Genomic DNA, 23873 nt, shown 5'->3' with positions numbered 1-23873 from the left:
TTCGGCTCGAGCACATTAGATTAGCAAATTCATTATGTATATTAATAAATCATTTTGGTAATCTATTTATTTAAGATAAATAGACAATTTTGATAACGGAATTGGTTACTATTTCCGTCCAAACAGGATAAAGAAACATTTCTGGACGATCTTAGAACAGTATTAAAACAACTTTTGGACAGAAACAGGACCAATTTAAAACTATTTTTGGATCATTTTCTAACCGTTTCTGGATTTTTAGTCCATTTTAGGACCATTTTAGAACCAAGTTGAATCACATTTGAATTACTTTAAAAAATAATTTTTTGCAGGTACAAATTCTTTGTTAAAAATTAATTCTAAGTTAAGTTTCAAGTGTGCCATTTCAGTACTTTTGTCCAATTTTTGTGAAAGTTTTTTATTTCTCCTAACATTCAAAGTGCGCCAAAACTCGCGCCCCAGAGAAAAATAATGCAATGTAAAGCAAGATACCAAGAAAGTTATTTGTGGCTTTTATTGGCAAAATTTCTGTGTCTACACACTTTTATAAAACATATACAGTACAGACATAAAAAATGTCAAATGTCAAAAAATAAATGTTAAATTTTTTTAAACTTTTCACCATGTTGCTGGTATCTTGTCTTACTTGAAATTTTTTTTTTAGGGCGCGAGTTCTGACACCTGTATGCACCTCCGTGGTTTGCATAAATGTCACTTTTCGTAAAATTTCTTTTAATACATCTAAAAATAGTTTTTGAGCCCAATAAATATTTTATTTGAAATCATATACCATTAGAATTATTTTCACAATTGTGATAGAAATGTGTTACAATAGCTTTGTTGTTATCTGTTTAGTTCGGATTTTTATGCAGTAAAATTAGTAAAAACATGCGCATGCAGGGTGCGCTAGAACTCGCGCCTCAAAGAAAAATGTCAAGTGCCTACGGCAATAGATTGCCAAAAAGTGCAGCCAAAGAAGTAACTTTTGCTTTCATAATAAAGTTATTAGACTTGTAAATTCACCAATCCCAGAAGGGCAAGGACTTAGAAATATTCATAGAATGATAAAAAATAAGGGTTGATATTTGTAGTATTTCGTGGAATAAAGTGCAAATACTAGTGTTGGTATTGTTTTTTCTCCAGGCTTACGCGAACTGTCAAATGTGCTCGCGCTTAATAACCCGCCAGAATTTATTTTATATTTTGCGCAGTAGTGACATTATAGAACGGATCGGGACAAAACAAAATTATTTAATAGTTATTTATTCGACGAGTTTGAGTGTAAATCGGATTCTTTATTTGACCGAGTGGATTTTTAAACCACGAGTGTAACGAGTGGTTTACCATCCACGAGGTGGAATAAAGCGTCCGATTTACACTTAAACGAGTGGAATACAACATTTTATTCTTCGAATTAGAGTCAACAAGGCTTAAACTTGCTTTAAATCTGTTAAAAATAATTTGACGTTTTGTATTGAGAAATGCCAAACAGTTGTCAAAACTTCCTTACATGGGAGAAAAACCGTAAATTTTGACAGTGTCGAAGAATAAAAAAAATTATTTACACTATCTCAAAAACATGTTCAAATATATACAACCACAAAAAGTAGAAATCATTTGCATGTTTTCATTTTTATTGTAAATTAATTATATTATCACTTTGTTAAAAAATGTGACACACTTTAACAAAATCGGTCATGCAAAGGAAAAAATTCTCAGAATATTAACCAACCTCAAAAAAAATTCGAAAAAATTTTAGTGAATCGTATTTATTAAAAATAATTGCAGTTACAAATTATTTATATATTTTGCGAACACAGTTAAATAATCACAATAGAATGAAAATGTATCAGTTCGCAACGGCTGTGGCCTTCTTTAAATATTTTTTCAACCCTTTACTTTCTTTTTCCGCCTTGAAACAAACTTTGTCTCTCTTAAAATGTCCTTTAACTTTCTACAACAAATTATTATTTTTTCTCCTTTTTGTTCTCTGGACACGACTCCACATTATCTGCACTAGTATTAGGATTAAGCGCTGACTCACTCTCCATTTTTGAAACCATTTAGGTACACTACTAATTGATGTAGTGTTGCCCTATGCACTTGTAGCACCCGTCGTGAAACTAGCGGTAGCTGGAAGCCCCCTTGGTCTGACAACCGGCCCTGCACTTGGTCAAACTCATACATTTAGACATGAAGGCAACTGAGAGTTATGGCTGCATCGACTTGTCGATATCAATGAGAAAATTTGTGCTGTTCCAGCGTAGTTTATTATCCGGAAATTCGGTCAAAGTGCTTCCTAGGGCTTCCTAAAATCCTCGACGTTAGATTTCTTGTTCAGGACGCCCGCAGCGTCGTTCGGTTTCGGACACATATCTAAATTTTAAAATTAATTCCCGGTCAGACGTCCTATGACTGAAATTAAGTTGGTTACAAACTGTCGAATTCGGCATGTGTTGCCAACTTAATATCAAAGTCACACGCCACTTTGATTGATTTTTGGGCTTACCGACGCAGCAATTGCAGTTTTCGAAGGAGAATTCAAGAGACAGGCAAATATACGATGCATCGTACAACTTGGAAACTCACATAAATTATTAAAAACTAAAAATTCACCAATTAAAGTCTTTTCTAAAAATAACAACAATTTTTGTATAGTACTATGTTGGGGGTCCTTTTCATACCACAAATTTAATACTTTATTTGTTGGATTTGGATCATTGACAAGAGTTGCTTCATAATTTAAGCTAATCTGACACAGCCCTGCCAAACCAAACAGCTGTGGTCTTCTTTAAATATTTTTGCAACTCTTTACTTTCTTTTTCCGCCTTGGAACAATCTTTGTTTCTCTTAAAATGTTCTTTAATTTTCTTGTTTTCTGAACACGATTCCACATTATCTGCACTAGAATTGAGATTAAGCGCTGATTCACTCTGGATTTTTGAAACCACCTACATTACTAATTGATGCAGTGTTGCCCTATGCACTTGCAGCATCCGTCGTGGAATAAGCGGTAGCTGGAAGCCCCTATGGTCTGGCAGCCGGCCCTGCACTATTAATAGGGACTCTTTCTTAAAAACAGCTTTTATTTTAACAAAATATCACTATTCATTAATTAGAAGTTCTGTATAATAATTGCTGAAACGTTGTTGTAATTTTATGATTGCTCTGTAGGTCCTGAGTTCTCCTAAAATAAATGAAAAATATACAACAAAATCATTACTCTTGTAAACACAAACCTTAAATATATTGTAAAGACACAATAAAGACAAAATGATGCAGGCACATTTTTTAGGATTTGATTTGTAGTTCATTTAACCGGTAAACGCAAAATTAGGTAAGTTACCCTAGTACATTTCCTTCAAGACTTTCCTTTGCTTTTTAACGAGACTGTCGACGCCTTCTTTGGACTAGGGTCTTCATCGTCTTGTATCTAAAAAATAATGTGTAATAATGTTTTTTTTTCTCAAAATAGAAACTAAAAAAATCAAAAATACTTTTGCCGTTGGCGCTTCTTGTGCTGTAGCCACTTGAATTAAGAACATTTTTCATTTAACTAACAAATTACTGAGAAAATAATTACAAAAGTATTTAAGTAATAACTAATAAGTGACTTATCAAAAGATGAACTTATTTTATACCTTGTGGTGTTGTAGAGCTCGGTGCAGATGTATTTCAAACCAACAAGGGGTTTCTTTGATCGACTGTCGAGAATAATCAAGACCCCAGCCTTTAACAAAACGAAGAATACAGAGTCTTCGCAAATCGTCCACTCCTATCCCCGCCATCGCCGATAAACCTAACAGACAATAATAAATGTAGTGCACAATTTTTTTTTTCAACAAGATTATTACTTATTCCCAGCGTTATCCCACCTATTGAATGAGGGCCTGAAATGTGCTCTGCCACTGCCGCCGCTTGTGCACTGCTGCTGCTTGCGCTGTGGCCGCTTCAGTGATTATTTCCTTGTGGCATTGTCTCAGATCAAAAACCTGCAAACCTATTTAAAACCTTGTTTTTCAAATTTTAAAAAATACCTTAATGTTTGTTCCAGGATAGAATTTGTGAATCGCATCACCAGGCTTTCGTTCAGCCTTAATGCCTAAATAATAACCCTGAACGAAAACCGAATGGTCACTTAAACAACGCAACCAAACATCTTCTTCACCCCTTAAGTCCAATTGTACCCCTTTGCCAATATGTAGTCTTGCTTTCTCACTTTGTTCAGTGCGGTGCACATTACTCAATGCACCGAGGCAAAATCTGTTGCCACCGGAGGGATCCACGTAGCCGTCAATTGTCACATTTGGGCAATTTGAAAGTACTTTAAATGTTTCACCGACTTGAATATCTAGCTCGAAGGAGGCTACGGAACACCAGTATTCGGGGGCGGGTTGAGAGGACAACAAAGTGTTGTTTACTTCGTTACATTGGTTTGTGTTCCAGTAAGCTGTGTTAACACCAGTAAAAGATTGGCCAACGATAGCTATAGCAGCTAAATGACGGTTATTTCCACCTAAAATAATTTTTACAGTAACTTTTACAAAATGCAACTCGTAAATTAACTACCAAAGTTTAAATTGAAAAAATTAAAAAAGAGACTTACGATAAGACATTTGCACGTGGGGTAACCAATTAGATCTGGAACATGGAAAATGCTTGTAGTCCACTTAGGGTAATATTTTGTTGTGGAGGTTGCTGTTGTACAGTTTTTTATGTTTCGCCATCTGTGTCCATACTGCTACCAGAGGCCAGTCCAGCGTTGTATTCACTTAATAGTGCCTATTGTACTGTAAGTCCAGAAAGATCAATTCCAGGAGGCACCACGCGTTCATAATGATAAGGATTCACAGACACCGAGTCACACTTTAAGTTAAATGCAAATTGACAATGTTTTACGTGTTTGAGTTCGTTTTTTTTTTATAGAGTGGACCATCGCTAAATTCGGGCATAGGTATATCACGTGAGAAAAGTATTTTTGATCTTAGAAAGATTTATGGACTAGATAGCCTAAAATACCACAAATTGTTGTCATTGTCGGCCTCTTATCTTTTAAACTATCCAATGCAATTTCGTACAATTTCTCTCCAAAGTAAATATTATTTGCTAGCCGTGAGCCGAATGAGTTGTCCAAAAACGGTTTACTACCATTCTGACAGTTTTCTTGTATATGGGTCACCTATAAAATCATGCAAATAAAAAAAAAACTTTTGTTTATGTAAAACTAACCAGATCGACTCCTTCTCGCCTTTCGTCTATTGACTCCAAAACTAAAAGTCTAATCCTACTGAAACGTCTGAAAGCTTCATATATGCTGAAGTCCCAAAAATAGTATGTGAGGTGTTTGTATTTTGGTTATCGGATACCGGATCACTAGCCCATCTGTTAAGTAAACTCGGACGTTGCTGATCCATACACTCAACCATCCTCATATCTTCAAAACTGAGATCGTTGGGCAACAACGTCATAAAATAGCGGCTTATAATCCTCCGCTAGGCCATTACTGACCGTCCTTTGGCATAACTCCCAAAGGACGAGACCTAGAGCATAAATATCGGCTCGACGGAACGAATCAAAGTAGTCTATTCGTGGCCTCCAAGATATCTTGGAAAATAATATGATAAATCAAAAAACACTGATGTTTCGTCTAAAACCTCATGTATATTTTCGTTCCAACCTTAGGGTTCGAACCAATATCTAATTGATCGGCTTGTTGATGAGTCACCGAAAGACAAAAATCGGCTATACAACAAGTCCCGATATTTTTGACTAAGATATTTTTGCTTTTAAAATCACGGTAAGCTATGGCTGACTTTCCCTTTAAAAAATCAAAATAAATTCACTAATCAAAACTCACTAAATAACTTACTTACTTCAGTTCCAAATATCTTCGTGAGCAGATGTACCAATCCATTGGCGATGAACAGGCCTAAACGGAGCAACTGTTGATGGGTGAGTGTGGTGCGATTTAGATGGTCGTAAAGACTACCCAATGGGTGGTAACGTGTGATCAACCACAGCTGAGTATATGAATTACGAGACGTCATATCCGACCCGATATATAATTATTATAATTTACCCTCAAAACCTCGGACTATGCAATTACAAAACGGTACTTTTGTATCAGTGACACAAGTACCGTTATTTATACAGGGTTGTTGGAAACAAAAGAGAGAGTCACAAAGGGGTCCCTCCATTCCTGGTGTACAAATACAAGTAAAATTATTTCCGGTGACTTCATCTAAAAAAATAAATAAATAAAAATGAGTTAATCAATCGGTGATTTGAATTTACTCGTGCCGGTTTTGCAAGTAGCGCCCTCTTTGCACGGTTTGTTATCACAAGTGATAAGTATGGTTCTTCGCATTGTTTTCCAGCGAAGCCTTCGGGACATTCGCACTTGAAAGTCCCGATTGCATCATTACAGGTGCCCCCATGTCGGCACGGATTACTCGCATATTCATCAATGTCGGTTTCACAACTGAAATGTTAAAATTAAGACAGTTGTTTTAAATTTTTGATATTTTACGTACTGTTCGCCCTCAAAGCCAGGTTCACACTTGCACTCATATTCGGCGATAAGATCAATGCAAGTGGCGTTATTTTGACACTCGTTTTTCTCACATTCGTTGATGTCTATTGCACAATCGTCGGCTGTAAAACCGGAGGGACAATTGCATTTGTAATATTCGAGAGGGTTTGCACACACTCCTTGATTGTAACAGTCGGTGGGGTGGCAGAGAATACAACCTATTTGGGGGCGATTTTCGGAATAAAGTTCAAAATAATGATATTTTTGGAACAGTTCACTCGATGGGAAAAACGGTAGTAAAATACCACCGATTCGAATCTCCTTAATACATCCCTGGAAAAAAAAATCAAAAACCGGTCGTAACCTTGTCATACCAACCTTAAAAAGATCAGTGGATTTGTTTTGGTCGACTTTAAACAACGAAACGTCGGAAAAGTAGTCATTCTCCTCGACTGAATTACTTGTAGTTGATGTTGTTGTAGTGGTATCACTGTAGGGGATATATCCAGTCATGTTAACATTGGAACTATTAATGATATTTTGATAGTCAAGTGTGACACCATCACCACCCGCGACTAAATATCACCAAAAGTTACGATATTTATAAAACCGTCAATATCAAAGTTGGCAACTTTCATATTTGGGGCCTCATCCATAACCATCTTTGAAACCGCCTTTCAAAATAGAATTTTTATACTCAAAATAGATGGTCAACCATTGACCTTCGAAATAATCCTTCCTGAACCGTTTACTATCCCCGATTTTGTTAATAGACCATTCCACGACAACCTCATTATGATAAATAAATATGGCAAAGAAGTCATCGTCATGTTTTGCGAAAAAATCGTCCCCCATGACCTCGTCCGATACGTCAATTCTAAAGTATCATAAGTCACAATTTTGGTCGAGTTGGCCAAGTCATTAGATGATATTTCAACGGTGGTGTTTTTCCATCAAAAGTCGCATTAGCGACACATTCAGATCCGTCTTCAAGATTTTTACAAACCGATTCTTTAGGACACCTCTCAATTTCACAAAATTCAAAATCCGAGCAATCTTTTCCTTTAAAACCACGCGTACAAATACACCGATAATCATTCCATGTGTTTTCACAAACACCGTTATGTAAACACGGATTTGTTCGACAGGAATTATCAGATCGGACTCCTTCAAGTACTGAAGTTTCGTCAAACCGAACCTCACCGAAAGATTTCGGAATATCTAATTCTTTAACGTTAAGTGGGAAAAATTCGACAATCATAACGATGATCCATTACTGATTTGCACGTCTTGGATGATTCCTTTGAAATAGACGTTACCTAACGGAGTGGCTATTACTGCCGATCATGTTGGTGAAATTGTATCGATTTTGACTAAATTGTCGTTGGCCTGGCGAACCGGGCGGGTTTGAGGAGGCCCCCCTAAAAAGAGAACTTGAGCGTCGAGGGTACCCGTCGCTGAGATCGTCTTGCGGAAATATTCAGTTCTGTTTAGTTTTACTTGCACCAGAGTGACGTTCCTGATGACCTAAAATAATAATAAATAAAAATATGTACAAGATTTTTTTTAATAAGCTTTCATTAAAAAAAATTATTGCAGAATTACTTTGCTTAGTTGATCGCCCCAAAAGTTTTTATAAATATTAAAACCTTAAGCTGTAAGCATAAATGTTTTTCTCTCAAAGAAAAAAAATATTTTTTACTTTTTTGTTAATTTTTTGAAATAAAAGCTGATTTTAAAGAAATATTTTTTATATACTTTTTTTTTCACTTTTTAGACTTCCTTTATTTATTGTTTTGTAAAATATTTTAAAAATTTTTATTTACTGAATAAAATTGAATCTGTGTCAAATAGTGATGTAAAAATTTCAGCCCCGTTATATCTTCGTTCCTGTGGGAGATAGGAGGTTAGTTTTGCCCTTACAGATCCCAATAACCTGAAGGGATTTTTCTGTTTTATCGAATGGAGTTAGTTCCATCTTCGTATTTCATTTAGGGATCGAGATATTATTAATTGTTTATAATAACTGTTAATTGTTTATGAATTATTAATTAAAGTAAATATAAACCAACTATCTCCAATGGCGATGTTGAAATTTCAACTCTTAATATCTTCATTCCTGTGAGAGATATAGAGTTGGTTTTGGCCTTTCACGCCCTAGTAACTAGTAGGATTTTTTGTTTTTTTTTCTGCTGTATCAAATTACTGGAAGTTTTTTTCTAAAATTTCTGTAATTCTTTTTTTTTAAACTATCGGAGATAATTTTGTTGAAATTACGTTGTGTTTCTTAGAACTATCGGAATTAAATTGGAATTAGAGGAATTCTTTTGAAACGAATGAAATTACTAGGATTTCGGTGATTTTTTTTTGGAATTATTAGAATTTTTCTAAAATTAGTAATTTTTTTGGGGAATTTTTAGAGATAATTTCTTTTCATAACGACGTTGAATTTCTTAGAACTATCAGAATGAATTTGGAATTTGAGGAATTAATTTGGAATTACATATAGGAATTACTGCAATTACAAGATTTTTTTTAATTGGAATTAATTGTACAATAACGGCCCCTTATAAATTATTAATTAAAGTAAATATTATTGTATTGTCACGGAAATAACATGTGTATGCAAAATTTGACTCGCAAGATTTCGTCCAAATAAACAAAGCAAGTTAAACAAAATCTTGTAAAAAGACAAAAATTGTGTTTTTTTTTGCTGAATTCTTACCTCAATTAAATGATCGTACCCATTGTCCAGCTTCACGCCGCCTACAGTATAGGCCTCGGGAGTGCCATTAAACTGTATCCTGACTAATAATTCGCCCCCTTCTAATTGTGCCGCAATATACGTCTCCTCAGCTGGATTCATTGTTCTCGGCAAGGACCCCAAATAAAAAATCTGACCTTTGGGTTGTCTCGACCTTATAAACATGCTTATGTCTACTATAGTACGAACAGCACGTCTTGCAGCACCATCCACATAAACCGTCACCAAAGAATTGGTTATGTTTTCATAACCGAAAGTCGCAGCTGTATAATCTGGAACCCAAAATTTGTAAAATTTGATTTCGACTTGAATTAAATTTATTACTGTATTGGCAAGTGTCCCCCAAATAGGGCCGTCCACAAATACACCTAAAACCGAGCCAGAGATCGGTGCAGTGCTCCCCTGAATGGCAAGGATTCGGATTACATTGAGGTTGTCTCTGACACGTTTTTGCCACTTCTTGGAAAGTGAGAGCCGGATTTTTGCTCCCTGGTAAAATCCAGTCGCCGTTAATAAGCACGCCTTCGGTACAACCGACTAAATATGGTTTACAGTAAGTTAATTTTTTCAAATTACTTGGGATTCCCCCAATGTACGTCAAGGGAAAACTCGTATAAGTTGTACCGTTTGAAATTTCGTTAAAACTAATCGGATAGATTGTCTGTTCGTAAAACAAGATGAGTCGAATTAATCGCTACAAAAACGCGTTGCCATTGACTGTCATTTAAATTCGATCCAATAAAAACGCCTTCCCATTTATTCAATAAACTTGAGTTCGCATTCGTTGATATCAATATCGCATCTTTCACCCTCGAAACCTTCATCACAGTCGCAGACAAATCCTCGGATTTTATCCACACATGTGCCCTAAAAAGACGGAGAACTTTCGCATTCATTAATGGCAATTTCGCAATTTTCGTCTGTGACGCCTTCGACACATTGACATTCATAACCGGCGGCTTTGTCATATTTGAATTTCGATGCGAATATTTCAGGAAGATTTGTGAGTTGGTAGAGGATTTTTTGCGAGTGTTCGTAACAAGTGCCGTTGTGTTTGCACGGATTACTGTCGCATTCATTGATGTCGATTTCGCAATTTTCGCCGATGTAACCGGCGTAGCAGTGGCATTAGTAATCCTTGACTTTGTCTTTGCAGGAAGCGCCGTTTTCGCAAGGGTCGCCAATGCAATCGTTGATGTTTGTCTCGCAATTCAAACATGGAGATGACTAATAATAAAAAACCTATTATAAACTACATACCAGGTGAATAAAAAGTATGGAACCAAACATTTTTTGCTTAAACTATTTATTTTTTGAAAAAACTAATTGATGAGTGCTAAAGTACAATAAAAATGTGATGATTTAACAAGAATAAAATTTTTCGAAATTTCCTTTTATTTTTGAGTTCTACAAAAAAAATATTTTTTTTAAATGGCAACCCACTATAAAATCATTTTTCTCATAAAAGCCATACTCTAAGGATTACAAGTATCTGCTTTATTTTTAATTTTTTCAAAAAAATTTTTTCACATAAATTGCAATTTTGACAAAAAAAATCGCATACCTCAAAAACAAAACAAAATTTCTGAAATTACGATCACATTTTTTATATTACTTTAATTTATATTAATTATTATTTGTTGGAGGATCTTACCGATGTCCTGTTTGCGGGGCTTGTTCTCGACCCCCGCGGGGGGCGTCTTGCGCGTTCATCTAGGGCTGAAGGATATGAAGCCGCCGCCGGTGTGGCCCATCATTCAACCGAGGTCGCCCATGGGGGCACCAAAACTAAGAAATGGACGTGCTTAACAGCATACGTAAACAAAGTGGGAGGATGTTTGCAGGATTATATAAAATGGAATATAACGCGTTTTAGACTTACTTACAATTACAGATTTGGCTTCTGGTAGCTGCGTATTGCAGTTTATCCTAGAAGTGCCGTTCGCCCCATTTGAGGTAAGTGGTTAAGGGACAACCTGAGTACTCACAGTGGTGTTTTTTCGAATATTAATTACTTTTGAATCGATGACTTGGGTGATGAGGCTGTGGACGCCCTTAACACCAGGTAGAAGAATGTCGTGGACTAAGACACATTGAAATGGATCGGAGGTGGTATTTTCGACTGTTTCACGGGTTTCACAGCTGCTGTGAGTTTCTCGTGCCTCAGGATTGAAAAAACGTTGAATTTTAACCGGAATCGGTGGGGATAGACGAATATTTCGTCGATTGGATTTTCTACAAAGAACAACATGTTAAATATGCATTTATGTAACAAGAAATAACATTTACCAATTCAATTAATAAGTGAAAATTAAGTAACAATGTTGTTTTTCAAAATAAAAATGATGAGGCTAGAGATTTCAAAAAAACATACTTTAAAATACAAATTCGGATCGTGTTTATAAAAAATCTGTTCTGTAAACAAAAAAATTTACATTTTGTACTGTATGTTGTCTTTCATTGTATAATAACTGTCCATTTTGTCATTTATTGTCTAATGTTTATAATAAGAGAGTTTGTAACTAAGCTCAAGTTTGGGAAGTGTATTTTGTTTGAGTCAGTCCTTCATGCAAACTCAAAAAATCACCCCATTGTGAAGCTCAATATAGGCAAATAAATCATAATTGTGGCAATCATTCAACAAGGGATTGTTTCTTAAATAAATTGTTAAAATTGAATTACTTACCGGAAATTAAATCAACACCGTTAAAATCCACCACAGTTATATTTATTATAGCCGAGGAAAGAACCCACATTTGACACACCTTGTTTGATCACGAGCTGAAACAATTGATGAGTACCTTCAAATGGACGTGGTGGTGCTTACCGAAATTGATGTGACTGAAATTGACTTTTCAGGTTAAGGGATAAAATGACACTCCATGACATAATGTAAACGGAAGTCCTTTAAAAGCTATACATGTCCGGTGATAATGGCACCCTTCTAGTTTTTAGGTCATAACTAGCCACGTTTTATTGTTATTATGATTGACGTTTGAACCTAAAATTTGAAAGTTTTAGTTGAAATTTATTTTTGGCGTCGATTTTCCGAAACAATAATGCTAGTAATACGTGTTTTTATATAAGTTCCATAAATTATTTTGAAATGTTGTCATTTTTTCTCTATCTATCAGGATAAAAATTGACTAATGTCAATTTTATTTAATCCAAAGTAATTTCTTGATGATCATAGTAAAACACACGATTATGTGTGAAGAAACAATGCATGAGCTGGCATTAGCTGTCCCGGCCATCACAATATGAATACACCACAGAAATTTTCAAATAATCGCACTAACGATAACAAAAATATTTCCAAAAAAATCATTTTTCATACGGGTTTTTTGAAAAGCTGTAATTGTTCCATTTTTTGAGTTGCATCTGGAAATACTGTGCTCTCTATTCTCATTTGTAGAGAGTTAAAATTATGCCACACATTTTTGAAACACCCGATATTTATAGCTATTACTCGTTCGCAACGTTGATTTATATTGATTTCAGATTATTTTATTTTATCCATGCCACAGTAGTTTTCTACAGCATTTTGATAAATTTTCGAAAATAATCACATTTTTTATTCAAATTTAATTACTTAATAATTTTCAAGTGAGAAACAAATAAAGTATTGTGCAGTATACGCAAGGCAACTGTGTTTACTGCCTTAAGGAGGTGACAGGCTTGTATATGGCTAACCAGTTATTTCCTTCATTCGGTAGTAAAAACCGTTTTAGCTTGCTAATACTGTAAAATATTCTTCCTGCTTGTTGTCAGATGTCAATAAATTGCACTAAATCTTAAGAGTGACAAGAGTTAGTTGCTTCATAATTTGTGCTAATCTGGCTCAGCCCTGCCAAACCTCTCCAATAACTAAGTAAACCTTTATCAACACACAGTTAATAGACTAAAAGGCTACTCACCGAAACACTCCATTGGAGACAGGATAAACATTTGGGGGTTCAATAGGTCGCATATTAAAGTCTTTGTCTTGGACCTAAGGATCTCTCTGGTTTCGCCCACAACCTCCATTTTCCATTAACTACTAAAATAACAATTTTTCAGTGTTTTTTAAAAACTTATTTACTGATTTTTGCTTACCAAGTTATCAATCCATTGCAATTTCGTACAATTTCTCTCCAATGTTAATATTATTTGCTAGCCATGAGCCGAATGCGTTGTCCAAAAAGGGTTTACTATAATTCTGTATATGGGTCACCTATAAAATCATGAAAATAAAAAAAAAACTTTTGCTTATGTAAAACTAACCAGATCGACTCCTTCTCGCCTTTTGTCTATTGACTCCAAAACTAAAAGTGTCTAATCTTACTGAAAAGTCTCCCCCGAAAGCTTCATATATGCCGAACTCACAAAAATCATACTTGCGGTGTTTGCATTTTGATTTAAAGCACGTTTGATCAGGCCAAAATTGGACAACTAAAAAAATGTATAATTATTATTGCAACATACAACCCAAGTAAACCTTTGAATTATTGTCACTGTCAAGTAAAATATTGGCATGGTTAATGTCTCTATGAATTAAAAGAGTGGCGTAGTAACTCTGTGTGTAAATATGCAATCACTCTCGCTGTCTCTATAACAATGTTCAGCCATTTCGTTAAAATTAATTCGTGTTTCTGAAATAAACATCACAATAAATCATTCAAATTACGCAAACACTCACCTGCAACCGGTCCATCAAAGCCTCTCCTGAGACGTGCTCATACAACAAGCAAAAAGTGTCCCCATCGCACGAATAACCTCTCAAAGTCGCCAAATTTTCATGTTCATATCTGCTCAAAATCTCCACCTCGTTGCGAAACTGTTTAGCAATCATAACATCAATTCAAACGACGTCAATATTTTCCAAAATGACTTTTTTCACTGAGGCTGGTTTACTAGTCAACCCCACCCCTAAGTAAACTTTACCAAAAGCTCCAGAAGGCGTCTCGCCAACATTATTAGTCGCTGTGGCTAAATCGCAGTACGTAAAGTGGGGCAAAGGAGTTCAACGACAAGTTTGTGACAGGCAACGAACATAATCGCGAATTTTTTAAAATAGATATTGTCCGATTCAATTAATTGACTTAAAACGGGAAAGTTTGTCGAAGAACCGGAATTTAAAGAGACACTTAATTCGCTGATTGCAGGCAGTTGAAATTAGCTTCAGAGTCGTTTCGTAACTGATTCAACAATGACGACAAATTCGGTGTTAGTGTTACTCTCAGAAGCAAGGGTGTTTGAACTCAATTCTGACGACATTATGTTGTCAGTTACAGCAGGAATGTTATTGTTAGAAGCCACATGGGTCAAAATTGATGACAAATGTGAACATTTGCGTTATTATCGCTATTTAAAACCGATTTTTCTGAAAATTTAATCAAATCCGATTCTGACTTGATTTTTTCATTTTAGGTAACGACCGGTAGATGAAACTGTGGAGACGTCTCTCTTTTCCACATCCAGTAATTCACTAATTATAATTTTGGCAATCACTTTCATCTCTTCTTTAATATTGTAACTCAAATTTGTGTTAATTGAATTCAATTATTGTTTATGTTCTCACTTGCAGAACTGAGGTAATTGATTTCGTCTAGAAATTTTTCGATTTTTTTCGTATCCGGGTCGTCTAATTCGTCTGGATTGATTATAACTGGAGACGAGGTCCTTTGGTAGGCATACGGGGCGGTTTCTACTTTAAAACTTCAATATAATCAGCAGCTCGAAATAATTCTGCTTTCTCCAAAAGATACTTCAGATGACCCGTTCTGAAGTGCCCCATTCACGCAACAAAATTTCTGAACAGAAAATTCTGCATCTTAATTATTTTCAATTATGCTAAAAACTTCTATATTTTTGGCATACAAGAGAAAATTTGTAATCGAAATACTCACTGGAAGTGTTTGTTTGGAGCGATACTTAGCCGGATTCTTATAATTTATATCGCATTTGTAGTTATTTAGCAGCAAGGTTTTTGGTATTATGGCCATTAATTTTTTCCATAAATCTTCCAATTCCAGAAGACGTTCCAGGCGGGAACGGATGTCCAAAGGTAATTTTCTAATTTCAAGATGCATTTTATTTGTTGTTCCGATGGGTAATTGAAGCACTTTATTTCCAAAAAAAACCTATAAACACAATAATTTCTTGAAAGCCAAAAAGCCACTGGTTTAATTGAAAATGGGTAGCAATAAAGCGATCAATAAATAATTCACTTACAAGCAATATAAAATGATAAATGATCAGTATTTAATAAATTTTTGCACAGTAAAAAATAAAAAATGATCAGTAAAATATAATATTTTGCACTTTACTAATAATAAATGTCAAGAAATCACGCACAGTATTTTATTGTAATTTGTTTAGTAAAAAATCCAAATTGCACATTAACTTTAATGTTTAGTAACTTTAATCAAAATTAGTAAAATATAATAAAATTTGAGAAATTTTAAATCTTGGTTAGATAACAATGTATGGCCCCTATATTACTTATTATATTATATACTTATTATTTACTTAATAATACTTAATATATATAAATACTATATATAAATACTTAATATTACTTATTATTGGAATTTATCTTTGTATTACTGAATATTTATTATAATTAGAGGGTGGTATATGTATTAGCAAAGGCCTCTGCGCAAGAATGATTTTAGCAAGGGTTGGAAACCGTGCGCAAATGGTAATCAGTAAGGCTCTGATTATATGAACGAAAAATTCGTAAAATATACGCCTAAACAGGCTGTCCCAGAGCTCCGTGTATTTCTTTGATTACTCTGACTGTAAAGAAGATAACAAAATGCGATTTCTTTTGGACGATAGACATTCATTTTTTTATGGTCCAAAAATATTTTCGTCATTATAGGTAATTCCTATATAGGGTGGCACAACAAAGTTATATTTTTTTCTTATGGAACACCCGGTATATTATGCGCTTATTTGAAAGAGTTTTTAATTCTAAGAATATCCATATTAGGTTTTATGGGTCTATCATGGACCGTTTATCATTTGTGGGCAATTTTATGAAAAAAAAGTACCATTTTTGAAAAATCACAGCGGCTTTACTAGAAAGGAAAAGTGAATAAAAACAATTGTAACCATTTTTACTGAGTCTGGTCTTAAATTATTATGGTAGAAATTCAATCAATCTTTTGCAACTACTGCAGAGTGTTGACTTTCGCAAAATATCAAGTAACTTGATTTTTTCAAATGAAACACCCTGTATTTTATTATTTTAACGTGTAGAGCTTTTAATAAGCTTTCTAAAAAACCAATCAATCAAATTTGTTAGAAAATGTAGGATTATGTAGCTACAGCATGATGGAGCTCCTGTTCATTTTTGTCGCATTGTGCAACAATTTTAAGCAACAGATTGAATCGATAGATTGGGAGGGGAGAACTATTGTCTGGCCACCGCGATCTCCAGATTTGACTACAATTGATTTCTTTTTATCGGGGTGTGTTGAAGGGAAGGTGTATCGAACAAGATACACAACTCTAAATGACATGAAGGAAAGAATATTTGAAACCTTTAATGACATCTCTGTTGAAATGCTGAGGACAATCAAACTTTTCTTTATGCGTAGACTAGACGTCTGTCTCACGAGGAATGGCAGGATTTTTGAATATTTGCTATAGAATTAATAAAATTTTGAAATTTTTATAATTAAGGTCTTGCATTGAATTCAAATTCCAATTAGCGTTTCTTGAGTTTTACTCAGTATTTCAATAAACAACCTGTTTTCTTAATTGATGTATGGTGATTACGTAAATTTAAAAATTATCCAATTTTTTTAGAAGAGGAAGTAATGCAAACCTACGTGATTCTTAACGCTAAATAGAATATTTAAAAATTTTGTTGGTTTAATAAGGTGTACAATACAGGTAAGGTTTAGACCTCCAAACCCCAGGTTTTTTCGAAAGCTTATTAAAAGCTCTACATGATAAAGTAATAACATACAGGGTGTTTCATTTGAAAAAATCAAGATAATTGATATTTTGCGAATGTCAACACTCTGCAGTAGTTGCAAAAGATTGATTGAATTTCTACCATAATAATTTAAGACCAGACTCAGTAAAAATGGTTACAATTGTTTTTATTCACTTTTCCTTTCTAGTAAAGCCGCTGTGAGTTGCAAAAGATTTAAGTTAAATTGGTTTAGTCATTTATTTTTATATTTTAATACTTTATGCGTTAAATTTTTGTTTATGTCATTAAATTTATTTTTTATATGCCAATAATAAAATAAAATGAGTGCAGTTCTGTTATTTCCCTCCTTCTACATAGAATTTACTATGTCGGTCAGTTATTTAGTGAAAGCAAATGAGCGACGATGTGGCGCATATTTCGTCGGTCTGATGGATGCTTTCTGTCTCAGTCATTTTCACAAGGGTTGTGAGATGGACGCTGTCACGCGTCGGAAGTTAGCTATGAGCACGGTGTACTGTAATATCACTTTGCTAAGACCTACTAAAAATTTTATGACACTTTATAAGGGATTAACAAAACAATGGCTTGAATTTGTAACCCTCCATAAATGGCACGTTCCTTTGCAAGTGTTGCTGCACCCAACACAACATAACAGGGCCGTATTTAAACCAAAGTAAAAGGACTGCTTAAGAGTGTTTGTTTTTTCTAAAATTCCCAGAAAATTACCTGCCCCATTTTAATAATAACTTGTCATTAACCACCTGGCCTTTTCAAATTTCTTAAAATATTCAGTTGACTTCAATAACAATTACATCAAAGAAAATATTAAAATATTTTAAGCAAGCTGCGACGTGCGTTCATTAGAAAAACTCATGCAAAAGAAGAAAGTATTTTTTTAGATCCAGTGATTAGATTACAGAATTTCGAAACCAACTCCGACCCTGGCAAAAACTGACCTGTTTCCTTCGTTTCTTGGCCTGGGTGGGTTCCACTGATTTATGATATGTTTACCCTCTGGTCTCTGGTTTACTCTTAACAATACCGCATTTAACTTAAAAGTAATAAAATTTTTAGTAGGTCTTAGCAAAATGATATTACTGTAAGATATTTATGTGATGCAGCGAGTCCTGCAAACGTGTGGCCAAACCGGTCACGCTCAATTTAGAGAGAGATAGCGTAATCGAACCATCATTACTATCAATAAATGAAGGAATGGACCGAAAAGTTGCAGTTGTATAAATGATAATAGTTATAATTTTTAAAAATAAAAGTTTATATAAAAAATATACGTCATATACCTAATACATCTGAATTTAAATTCCATAAAAAATATTATCTAAATGATAAAGCTTTGCTTGAACTTTTTTTCATCACATGTGTTTCTGTTGCGAGACGTAAAACAAATACATGTTGAATTTTACTTGAAAACTGTTGTTATATTAAATAATTACATTTTGCCGAACGGAGTGAGGCAAATGGATTCAGCTGAGCCACATAAACTCACTTTTACTCCAAATAACATATACTATTTTATCTGCAAACGATTCAGATGGTACGAAAAGAGCAACACACCAATAATCAAGTAAATCACCTCAATAATCAGGACGCTTTGCAATAAAATCATAACAAACGTCACGCGTCAGTTTCGGAATGTATGTTGAGATTTCGAAAGTGTTGATTGATTTAACTGGTGAATAACTGGTGTAGTTTATAGTGCAATATGTCGAACGCTGATAATCTACCTTGTACACCCGGGGAAAAAACTATTCACCACTCTAACTTGGCGCTCACGCTGCGCTTTGTTGCAATAGTGTTTCAAACTAACTAGTTGAGGAGCAGGTATAATATGTTGAAAAACCCTTATTTAGGAAGTTGGTCTGGACTGGAGGACACTCGTTTCTTGAAAACTGTGTTATGGAAAATTGCTTCAATGAGTATGTCTCCGGATTGAGTTTACAAGAGGATTTTTTTTATCTTTGATTATACGCCAAAACTGCAAAGGAAAAACATTTGTTCCTTTATTTGAAACGAGCAAATCTGTAATTAAAACTTTATTATTCTAACTTAATTGAAAAAAAATTCATTTTTCTCTTGGTTTTGGACTTATTTTTTGTGAATTATTTTTCTCATCGTTTGAAAACCCATCACATTGGCGGTTTTACTTTTTTAATAACGATGTTACTTTGCCAAATGAGTTTACGCAAGTTAAATAACAAAAATGTTCAAGAAAAATATAATTTTAATAAATGGCAATTCTAAAATACAGCTTTAAGATAAAAAATACAAAGTTATTTTTAACAAAAACAATTATTATTCAATTAATTAATTAATTTTCAAAGTGACATCGTTGTCAAAAAATTAAATCGCCAATGTAATGAGATTTAAAAAGCAGAGAAAAATTATTATTATTATATATCGAGCGATCAAGATAATGTGTAATCGAGTCCAAAAACGTATGTCTGTAAAATGTCAAGTAAAATGACAAGTCGAAAGGTAAAATGGCATCAAAAAGGTGATGATTATAATAACCAAATTTATAATTTACCTTTAAAAAAGAACGACCCTACTCGTATTATTATACCTCGGCGACTAATTCCAGCCCATTTTATTGCCGTTTTACCTTTCGACTTGTCATTTTATTTGACGTTTCACGTGCAGTTAATTCAAAAACAGACATACGTCCTTGGATGCAAAAATGATTCGATTACAAATTACCTTGATCGCTGATATTTATATTATATTATTAAAAATTAACTTTTCTTTTCACTGAATCAGAATAATGAAGTTTTAAGTACAAATTTGCTCGTTTCAGGTAAAGCAAAAAATATTTTTCTTTTGCAGTGTTGGCATAAAATTAACATTTTTTTTTCTTCTTGTAAAATTAAATTTACCACTGTTTTTTTTTTGCTTTGTTTAAAGGTAAAAAAGATAAATAGAAAAAACGAAAGAAACTAGTTATTTATTAATAAAATTAAATGTAAATCACAAAAATACAATGTTCTAATAATTAATGTTGCCTTATTTGCCCCCAAACTTCATTTACATTATCTGTCAATTCATGAAGATTACGGGGTCGCACCCCATTATTACCGTTAAAAATATTTTCATGCGTTGATTAATTAATAATTTGTCGCAATATTTATTTACTTGCTTAACCATTATTAAACAGCAATTGCTTTCATGTTCATCATTCTTGCATAAACTCATTTGGCAAAGTCACATCGTTATTAAAAAAGTAAAACCGCCAATGTGATGGGATTTAAAACGCTGAGAAAAATAATTCACAAAAAATAAGTCCAAAATCAAGAGAAAAATGAACTTTTTTTCTATTAAGTTAGAATAATAAAGTTTTAATTACAGATTTGCTCGTTTCAGATAAAGCAAGAAATGTTTTTCCTTTGCAGTTTTGATAAAAAAAAAACCTCCTGTAAACTCAATCCGGGGACAAACTCATTGAAGCAATTTTCCATGATACAGTTTTCGAAAAACGTGTGTCCTCCAGTCCAGACCAACTTCCTACATAAGGGGTTAAATAAGGGTCAACATTTTATACCTGCTCCTCAACTAGTTAATTTGAAACACTATTGCAACAAAGCGCAGCGTGAGCGCCAAGTTAGACTGGTGAATAGTTTTTTCCCCGGGTGTACCTCTCCAGAAAATGCTGAAAAAGCGAAAGAGACAAGAAAGAGACAACAGTGATAAATGWCAAAGTAAGTGTCAAGTAAAAGTAAAAACGCCTAGGCGTAAAAACAGTGTTTTTACTCCATGTCTGAAAAGTAAAACTTTTACCTGTGTCATTTAGTCATAAAAGTGGTCACTTTTGTGACGTTTGCAGATAAATTTATAATTTTTATATTTTTGTATAATTTTATTTATTTTACCCTTAACAATAAATATTTCATCAGTAATTATTTTACGAAAACTCTAGTGACGCCAATTCGCGTTCAGCACTTGGTGACAATTATATATGACGTCATAGTTGTCGCTAAAACTCATTCGAGATAACCTAGGTATGTGAGTTATCTTGTACAAAAATACGAAATGTTGATTTGTTCGTTCTTAATTCGATGGTATTCTACAAGCTATGTATAACAAAGAAAAATTAGAATACATTTCAGGGGAAAGAATGTTTTTTAGAAGTACTGACTGCTCTAGTATAAAATTGACGAAATTTGGTAGCTTTCCATCTTTTATTGACCTAAATTTCCGAGCAAATTTTGTAGATATATTCTGTTCTTGGAATTTTATATGCTTAGATAATTCTAAACTTTTGATTTTGATAAAATTTTATTTGGGGGTTTTGACGCACCTAATCATAAATTTAGCTTTTGGATTCTAAAATGAACTTCCTGTATGGTGTTTCTTGTTAGTTTTTAATCTAAAATTGCTTGTAACAACAAATTACCTTGTTTTAGTTTTTCATATTCATGACCCACATCAATTGTTTCCACTATACAAAATTGGATAAAATTGGTTACCTGAACTTTTAGACAAAGAATACTAATAGAAAGCAATATTTCAGTAAGCAAATTTAAATCACAATAAAAAAAATATTTTTTCAGCGGTACTATACAGACCAAAATGATAATTGTAACCCGGTTCCATTTTTTGTTTTTCTACACAACAGTCTAAAGGTAAGTTTGGAAAAAATGGTCTTAATAGTTTTAATAAAGCGGTTGTTGCATTACATTTAATTTTATATTTAAAAATCCATTCTTTTTTATTATACCTACATCATAATCTTAAATTAAAAAACGCTGCAGCGTTCGTAATTTGGCCTTTATAGCACGAGGAAATTTTAAAATTGTCTAGGTAACAAGAAATAGTGAAATATCTGGACCAATTACAACGTGAAAAAATGTGCTTAACAACGTAAACTAGTAACAGTTTCTACGAAAACGCTTCACAAACAACCTTTGATAATTTTATTGTGTAATTCACATTTTTTCAATGCTCATAAAAGATTGTAAATGGACAGGTATAATAAATAAAAAATAGCGTATAACACTCGTTTATAAGCGCCTTTGCTTATATACTAGTATTATAATATTCATTTTGGAATTAAACATTTCGATTAAGTTTAAACATTTTTACAAAAATATAGGTACGCCATCAAAGAAGTATAAAAAATGTTCACTTACCAAACCAAACCCGGCAACATTTTTAACTCACAAACCACATTTTGATTCACTGCTTCCACAGAGACAACAAGCACAATGCGAATTGGCATGTACACACAAGTTGATTTATAGCTTCAGCTTCACCACCCTTCTGTAGCAAATTTTGAAATTTTTTTCTAAAATGATTTCGGAAATATTCGAAAAAAACCTATTAAAAGACGCACTCCTTGCGTAGCATTTTTCGACATACAGGGTGTTTCACACAACTTTACGAGGCTTGCGCCTAAAGTACGCACCCAAATATACAAAAGTCACAAAACACTGGATACAAATATACACTTCTAACTATTTAATTTTTGGAAACCCATAACAGTAGTTGTCAAACTAATCACTGTTTCATTAATAGTCATAAACTGCAGTTTTTCAGAAACAATTGTCATTTGTTCTCTCAAGAAACGGCATGCATATGATTCTAGTTTATCTATCTTAATCACTAACTAACTAAAAACGTTGTAATTTTTTAAAAGGTGAACAAACTAGAAAAGATTATTCAATTTTTCAAAATTTGTAATCGAGCTCGTATCGAAATATGTATTATTGATTGCATCTTACATGCGCAGGCCTCGTAAAATTACGTGAAACACCCTGTATGTTTATAGAAAATTTTAATTTTAAAATGAATATTCATCTCCTGTTTAAATTTGTAACAAAAAAAGTATTAAAAATTTATTTTGTTTTTTATTACTTTTGTGAGTTAATTTGTATTTTTTATAATTAATTTGGATCTCTTATTTCAATTTAAAATAAAAACCTGTACTTAGAGATTTTTGCTTTTTAATTCGTTTTCTTTCATTTCATTTTCATGGACCAACAACAAAAATATTCGGGGGCGTCAGGAACTAAAATACTTTATTTTTTGCAACACTAGTGTTTAACCATGGGGTTAAACAGGAACCAGTATTGAACTTAACCCCGAGTTTTTACTCAAACAACTAGGTTTATTAATTCTCTTCTTACATTCGACTTCGTCAATCTGGTTATTAACTTTGAACTCCTGTTTTACAATAAAGTTCGAGTATTTAATACCTCGGTTGAACCAGTCAGCAATTGATGTGTCATGGTTGAGTTTGGATTTTTATGCAGTAAAATTACTGAAAATTTGCGCGTATATATGCAGCTGTTAAGAAAAAAATATGCAATTTTTCACTAAATATGCACAATTTTTGCATGGAAAATTACAAGCACTCAAAAAAACAAATTATATAAATGATTTATTAATACATAAGAAATAGAACTATAACACAAAAATTTTAATTTACATTGCAAGTTATGCTATATAAACTATTTAATAATATAAGTAGATGATTATCACCTATAGTCACAAATATTAGTTGCCATCGAATGCCACTTAATAACTTTTCTAAATTTTCTAATGTAAACTTTTGAGGATGATCCGCTAATATCTCGCGTTTGGCGTTTCACTTATATTCACAATATTAATTGCCTCCCAAAGGGACATTTGGGTAGTTTCTGTTGGAGTAATATCCT

At 33.4% G+C, this 23873-nt stretch overlaps 1 protein-coding gene and 1 pseudogene across 1 annotated transcript; both read right to left on the bottom strand.

The window, feature by feature from the left end:
• Positions 1 to 3854: 3854 nt before the first annotated feature.
• Positions 3855 to 4595, bottom strand: LOC123012138 (mothers against decapentaplegic homolog 4-like). Its single transcript, XM_044409954.1, has 3 exons — positions 4586 to 4595; positions 4017 to 4495; positions 3855 to 3971 (listed from the first exon to the last, which is right to left on the bottom strand). The coding sequence occupies exons 1-3, from the start codon at positions 4593 to 4595 to the stop codon at positions 3855 to 3857; spliced, it is 606 nt and encodes a 201-aa protein (XP_044265889.1).
• Positions 4591 to 14106, bottom strand: LOC123012129 (annotated as a pseudogene).
• Positions 14107 to 23873: the final 9767 nt, after the last annotated feature.

The sequence above is a fragment of the Tribolium madens genome, unplaced genomic scaffold (genome assembly GCF_015345945.1).
Source record: "Tribolium madens isolate multiple individuals breed KSU strain unplaced genomic scaffold, Tmad_KSU_1.1 Scaffold_19;HRSCAF=116;Tcas5.2_LG9, whole genome shotgun sequence".
Taxonomy (NCBI): Eukaryota; Metazoa; Arthropoda; class Insecta; order Coleoptera; family Tenebrionidae; genus Tribolium; species Tribolium madens.
Note: the sequence above shows the minus strand (reverse complement) of the source record. Positions and strands in the feature narration are given on the sequence as shown.

Coding starts and splice junctions, on each gene's coding strand:
- LOC123012138 (XM_044409954.1), bottom strand. Junction 3,972..4,016: donor ATCCTGGAACAAACATTAAG/GTATTTTTTAAA, acceptor ATAGGTTTGCAG/GTTTTTGATCTGAGACAATG.